Below are 6,762 nucleotides of genomic sequence, written 5' to 3'. Positions count from 1 at the left end.
GTGCCCAGGGCTGCAGAGAAGCTTGGGCTGGGCTCCTTCGAACAACTTTCCTGCCAGAGAACGTTGTTCTCCCTGATCCTGCGAGTTACATCTCATGCTCTGCCATCCCCCCCTTCTGCTTTGCCCGGCAGGCAGACGTCATCCTCTGGGATTTCCCAAAGCAGGAGTTACTTGCTCGGCTCTCGCTGCACGAGGGCAAAGTCGAGGGACTCTCGTTCTCGCCCAGAGGCATTTATCTTGTGTCCCTGGGAGGCCAGGACGACGGCAGGTAAGGATTTCCGCTTCTTGGCACAAGATTTTTGACAAGAATCAGATTCTATGGGCGGCCTGAGACGTTTTTCCAGGGAGGGTGGTGAGAGCCTGTCCCGGGTTGGCCAGAGAGGTGGTGGCTGAACCATCCCTGGAGACATCCCAGGCCAGGCTGGACGGGGCTCTGAGCACCCTGAGCTGCTGAAGATGTCCCTGCTCATGGCAGGGGGGCACTGGGGAGCTGGGAAGGGCCCTCCAACCCAAGCTGTTCTGTGATTCTGTATGATTTGAGTCGTGCTCCGCAGAAGGAATCTGATAAATCCACGTAGCCTTGCTTCAGGAGCAGGGGATGTAAACTGCAATTCCACACTTTGGCGACAAGTTTTTTCTTGGGTAGAATCTCTACAAAGTTACTTCTGTTGTGTGTCCTGGTAGGAACAGACTGCAGGACAATAGGCTTTGTCTTGCTTTTGTTTTTTAGTAACTGACTTCCAAGCAATGTCAAAAAGCGAAGCTGTTTCAAGGCTTTCTTCTCCTGCAGGGTGATGGTGTGGGACGTCAGTAAGAGAGAGGCTGTGTGCGGGAGCCCGGCCTCGCCGCGCAGCGCCGGCAATGCCAACGTCGTCATGTGCTCCAGCTGCAGGGACGAGGTGTTTGTCACTGCTGGAAAGTAAGGGTTTGTGGAGAGGAACGAGCAGAGCGAGAGAACCCCTGGCCCTATTTCCTTTGACAAAGAGTCTTTATTGAACTACAAGGAAACTTAAGCAACTGTGTGCTTGTGTTGTTTCTTTTTACTCTGAATGGACTCATGAATACCCGTCAGGTTGTAGCTTTAAGGCATTTCTGCTTGTTCTCCATGTAACAAGATGTTTTCAGAGCAGCACACAGGGGCCCACGTGCGTCACTTCTGCTCCTGATAGCAGGATTTTGTACTCAGCATTCCCCGTGCAGTGTTTAACATATTTAGCTGCCAGTGTTTACACAAGAAAAGCAGTCAGTGAGTGCCCCTGAACAATGGCTAATTAATGTCAAAACAATGATGTCTTGCCGGTCGTTGGATGATCTCCTGTCCTCACCAGATGTGATGTACAGTTGGTCACTGGCTTGTAACAAAAGTTGTACAAAACGTCGCGTTTTGCAAGGATTTGCGGCAGCGCCCGTATATCCAGGCTGACGTTTAAACGCGTTGAGGGCCTGCACCTCCCTGTACATCAGGGACGGCTTTGGATGCTCTTGGCTGCACTCGCACTTATGAGTGCTCGCCTTTGCAATTTTAGCACTTTGGTAAATGTAAGGGTGACTCTGCTTAAAGATATGACATCGTCTCTGACATCGTCAATTAAATTGCACTAGAAAAGAGTTGAAAGTGTCCTCACATATGTTTTTGCTGAAGCCTTAAGATTTTTGATTTACCCGGAAAAAGTTTCCATGAGAGACTTCTCTGATATTGTTCTTTTTCTCCGTATTGAAAGATCAGAATAATGGAGCCTTGTGAAGGCTTTTTACTTCTTGTAGTACTGAAAAAACTTGGAGGTTTCTGCATCTGTGGATTTGATCCCACTCTATTTGTTCTTATAGTTTCACCATTCGAGTGTGGGAACTCGACACAGCAACTAAAACAATCCATCCATCTGAATGCTACGCGGGGCAACTGAGAGGAATCACCGTGTGTGTTCAGGTACGTTTCAGCCAAGATGACTTTGCTAAACTAAGAAACTCTGTACAGACTAGAGAAAAACCACGAGTTTCTCTAATAATGCTGGAAATGTTGGTCCCAAGCGCGTGACGGCAGTGAAGTTCCTCAGCATTGGCCATGGCAGTTGATCTCCCACGGCCTCTGGGAAAGAGTGTTCTGGATGCTCCTCAAGAGAAGCAGCACGTCTTACGGTCATGGGCTGCGGCACCTGGATTTTTATGCTTCCAAATATGATCTAGATTTGGTTAGAAAGTGTCTGGCGTTCAGCAGTGTTCTGGATCTGTGCGTGTGATGGAACAGAAACATTGGCTGGGTTCCCCCAGGTGAACTCTTGGCAATCCACTGAACTAAAGCTGTTGATGCAGCCCAGTGTCAGGCGTGGGACACGGGTCTCAGGATCCAGACCGTGATCTCTTTTTCTTTATGCTTTCTTATAGATGACAGACGATGATGGTGATTTTCATCTTGGCACGACGAGTGGAGATGTCCTGAAAGTGAACACAAGCAGCAAGGTGCTGACTGCCTGTGGGCCCCAGAAGAAGAAGTTGAGCATGGTGAGTAGCAGCTCTGTGACTCCAATTCTGTCCTTGTCCTGCTCTTTGTTAGTGACTGAAGGCAGAGCAACCTGCGGGAGAACCATCACAAAGCGGATTCTCAGACTAACGCTTTTCCTGCGCTGTCAGGAACGACCCCTGAACGACCACCAGAGGACACTGCGCATGCTTAGAGTAGTTCCAAGGTGTTGCAACTGATATTGTGAAATAATTGTGTAACCTAATGAATATGCAATATACACGTTGTAACTTCAATGAATATGTATGTAACCAAATTGTATAAAATGGTGAAGTTTGAATCAGTGGTCGGAACCAGCTTTGGGTGCGAGCCCCTGGTTTCCCAGCGCTCAGATAAAGCACCGCATATAACTACGCCCGTGGTTCTGTGTCCTGAATGCTGACACCGCCACGGGTGTAAGTAAAACTTCTCGCAGGATTGCGAGTATATTTATACTTTCCGTGCACATATGCACGTATAACTTTCCGCGCTCCATTTGAGCGCGTATAAATTTACCCTCGCCGAATCGTGGGTGTATTTTCCTCCCGTGCACATATGCACGAGTAACTTTCCGTGCGCATTTGCACGCGTACTTTGTCTCTTTAAAACAATCCCGCACCGTGTTAGGCAAGTGTGTACTTCTCCGGGACTCAGGGCCAGCTCCGGCATTTGTTTTGAGTGAAGCCCCGTGTGTGCACGCTGTGCACCGCCTGATTGGTTGTATCAGTTGCTGCCCCTCAAAAAATTTTCCTCAGCTGATATCCGAACCTTTATTTAAGTCACTTTGGAGTGCTAAAACCCTGTTCCTCGCCGGTTTAATGAAAGTTGTTTTGGACTCTGTTGTCCCTTAAATGAAGCTGCGAGGACTCTCCGTGACACACCGCCCTTGGGGGGCTGGTGGGAACCCCCTGGCACGTGGCTCCATCAGGGACATGTCTGGTCCACTCCCCGGTCTCAGCTGCTCCGCTTCAGTTGGAGAGTGCAGAGTGCCAGCTCTGCTGGGCTGAGCATCCCCGGTTTTGGGATGCAGGAGGTTTGCTCAGGGGCTTTCCTCCTGCCTGTGCAGGCAGGGCAGGCAGGGCTGGCAGCTCCCCTGCCCACGGGCCACACTTTTGCTTGGCTGTATGAACAGCCCTTGTCTCTTGCCGGGCCTTGGGTGGCTGGGCTGGCACCGCCGGCATCGCCTGGCTGGGGAAACTGAGCGCCCATCAACTCGAGCTGCCCGGTGCTTTCCTGCGACTGCAAAGCGCTGCGACACGGCGGCTGTGGGCACCCCGGGGCGGGGCACGAAGCTGCTGCGTCCCCCCAGTTCTGGATCCCCCGACCCAGAGCAAAGCGCTCCCCTCCTCCGGCTGCCGACAGCCAGCCCGGCTTCTTGCACAGCCCCCTGGCTCCCCCCTCACCCCGTCCCCCCAGTTAGTGCCAGGGGGTGCTTCTGAAGCCCATGGACACCTCAGCCCCAGCCGGGGTGCAGGATGGGCCTCTGCTGGCTCTGCCCTGGTGCCCACTGGTTTGCTCCCCGTGCTCCCTCTGGGGACCCTGGATACCACTGGATCCACCTGGGCACCCCAAAGCGCCTTTTTAGCACTTATTTTTCTCCTGGAAAAGCAAACACAGGGGGCTTTCTGCCATCCTGCCCCAGGGACCCCCACTCAGACCACAGCGGCGCTTGGTTGCCCATCGGCATTTATTGCAGCCGCTGCCTGCTCAGCGCCCGGGGCGGTGGGACCGGGGCCGGGACCCCCGTCCTGCCCGGCTGTCAGGGGGTTGTTTCGCTGCGGGGGGGCTGGATGGGCGGCAGCAGCTTCGGTGCCTGGGTGAGGCGTCCGGGAGATGAGGCTGGTCGGCGCTTCAGCACGGCTAACAGCAGCGGGGAGGCGGTGCCTGGGGGCGAGGGGCAGGGTCAGCCACAGACACCCACCAACAGGGTCCTGCCCCCACCCTGAAGCACACAGGCTGTTGTCCCACACTGCCCAGCACCACCCCACATGTCCCCCCAGCTCCCTCCAGCTCCACCACAGGGACCGGCTGCCCCAGCAGCCAGTGCTGCCCCCACAGCCCAGCCCAGAGCCCAGACCCCCGTCCAACCCTGCCCAGCTGTGGGCACAGACCCGTCCCCCCAGACAGCGGGGTGTCCTCTGCCCCCCGGTGCCCTGACAGGGCCATACTTTTCTGGCTCCTCGAGGTCGAGGTCTCTGGGGTGGCCGTTGGTGTTGTGGGCAGCTGAGAGCCCCCCATCATGGAGAGCTGCTCGTCCTGCCGCTTCCCATCAGTGCCGTCCTGGCCCGACAGCTGCATCGCGTCCTTCTGGGAAGGGGAGAGCGTGTGACCCAAACACGGGGCCCCGTTCCGCATTCCCCAGCAACCCTCCCCCAGCCAGCTCTCCCCGGGGAAACTGAGGCACAGATCCCCCCGCAGGCTCAGCATCCCCCTCCCCACCTCTGTCATCCCTACCTTGTTGGGGCGGCGGGCGCTGGATGGGGACGGCCGTGGGGTGCTGGGCGGTTGGGGCTGGAAGCGCGGGGGCGTGACGGTGTGTGGGCCCCCGCAGCTCCGCGGAACAGTGGGGTATCTGCACTCGCCCGTCCGCTCCCTGTGGGACAGGACATGGGGGTGCTCAGGGCCCGGCAGGTGGCACCCCATGTGTCACTCGACGCCAGGGAGGGGTCGGGGGGTGCTCCCTGTTCGGGGGGCAGTTACTCACGGTCCAGGCGCCAGCATGTTGAGGGGCCGGTCACAGGACAGGCAATGGAAACCAGGCAGCAGCTGCCTGGAGGGGGGAGAAAAGGGCTGGGGAGCTCCTGGGGGGCACAGCCCCACCTGCACACCAGCCACAAAAAGCCTCTGCACCCACCCCCCAAGACTGGTTGAGGAGGGCTCCTCCCACACGTGCCCCTCATTGTGCCGCCTCTATCGCTGCGACGCTGCAGCTGGCAGGAGCACAAGGCACAGCCACTTGCTCAGCATCCCCAGGGGCGCTGCCCACGTGGCTTCCACGCCAGGTACCACACCGGCACGAGCCGGGACAGCCAGCAGGAACAGGGCCAGCACTGCCAAAGCCGCCACTGTCCCCATCGCACTCACTTCCTAATCCCAGCGGCATTGTCACGCTCTGCCTGCAGCGCCTGCTCCTGGAGCTGCCCGCTGAGGCTCTTCCACCGCTCCTCCTGCTGCTTCCGGAACGCCCCCAGCTCCCGGCGGTCCAGCTGTGGACGGGTGACACCCTCAGCCAGCTACCCCAGGATGGGACATGGTGGTCCCCGGGGGCACAGCCGGGAGGGGGGACCCTCGCAAGGATGCTGCCTTAGGCTGCCAGGCCCCAAGGTGCCAGTGCTGCGTGGAGGGGACGAGCCCTCACCTTGCAGTCCATCTGTCTCTGCAGCTCTTTCTGGAACTGGAGCCAGCCGTTCTCCTGGCCCGTCACCCGGCTCGTCACCTCCTCCATCATCTTGGTCAGCCGCTCCACGCACGCCTCAAGCTGGCTGCGACTGACTTTGTCAGCCAGGGCGGCTTTGTCTGCTTTCTAGCAACAGGGAAAGGCAGGAGAGCGGTGGGGACAGGATGCAGAGACAACAGGAGAGGGGAAGTGGCTACGTGGTCCTGTTCACCCCATCACCCCCGTGGCGTTGGTCCCACCAGCCGAAGGGACTCGGGGTCACAGAGGGACCTGGCAAGGGACCTGCAGCCGGGCTAGAAATCCTCCCTCCCCCTGGCTGGTTCTGCCAGCCGGCACCCAAGGGACAAGGGGTGTTTGTCACCCTGCCCGGGACACCCTTGACTGGCACCGGGGCCCCTTGAGCCCGTACCTCATCGATTCCCAGCACCAGCAGCTCCTCCTTGTCTGCTTGCTTCTTCTCCAGCCTCCCCAGGGCCTGGGACAGAGCCTTCCAAGGCAGACAGCAGCCCGTGATGCCACGGCAGGGTCGGAGCTGCCCCCGGCCAGCCGAGCACCCCCTGCCTCCCCACCCCATCAGAAACCTCCAGGAAAGGCATGGGGAAGCTGTGCAGGGCTGCGAGCAGGGTGGCAGGGGGACAGACCCCTTGGGGTCCCAGCCTGGGCTCTGCCTGCGCGTTACAGCCACCCACCTTGACGTCATTCTGCTCCTGCTGGCGATCCTGCTGCAGGTTTGCAAGGGCCGAGCTCAACTTCTCGTAGCCTTTTTGGAGCTGCACGATGCTGGTCTGGAGGCACTTGAGCTGCTCGTCCTGCTGCAGGGACTAAGAGGACAAGGCGGTGCTGAGCAAGGGGGTGGCTGCCCCACGGG

The 6,762-nt window shown here is 57.9% G+C and overlaps 1 protein-coding gene across 1 annotated transcript; it reads left to right on the top strand.

Moving 5' to 3' along the window:
- Positions 1 to 768: 768 nt before the first annotated feature.
- LOC135577892 (cilia- and flagella-associated protein 52-like) lies at positions 769 to 2,811 on the top strand. Its single transcript, XM_065048004.1, has 3 exons — positions 769 to 919; positions 1,828 to 1,927; positions 2,383 to 2,811. Exons 1-3 carry the CDS (start codon positions 795 to 797, stop codon positions 2,695 to 2,697), a joined length of 540 nt encoding a protein of 179 aa, XP_064904076.1. The 5' UTR covers positions 769 to 794; the 3' UTR covers positions 2,698 to 2,811.
- The last annotated feature ends 3,951 nt before the right edge of the window (positions 2,812 to 6,762 follow it).

This window comes from Columba livia, unplaced genomic scaffold, assembly GCF_036013475.1.
Source record: "Columba livia isolate bColLiv1 breed racing homer unplaced genomic scaffold, bColLiv1.pat.W.v2 Scaffold_166, whole genome shotgun sequence".
NCBI lineage: Eukaryota > Metazoa > Chordata > Aves > Columbiformes > Columbidae > Columba > Columba livia.
Note: the sequence above shows the minus strand (reverse complement) of the source record. Positions and strands in the feature narration are given on the sequence as shown.

Excerpts from the sequence above, each read along its gene's own strand:
- LOC135577892 (XM_065048004.1), top strand. The coding sequence starts at position 795 with ATGGTGTGGGACGTCAGTAAGAGAGAGGCTGTGTGCGGGAGCCCGGCC. Across the intron at positions 920-1,827 it reads GTGTTTGTCACTGCTGGAAA|TTTCACCATTCGAGTGTGGG; the intron begins GTAAGGGTTTGT and ends TTGTTCTTATAG. Across the intron at positions 1,928-2,382 it reads GAATCACCGTGTGTGTTCAG|ATGACAGACGATGATGGTGA; the intron begins GTACGTTTCAGC and ends GCTTTCTTATAG.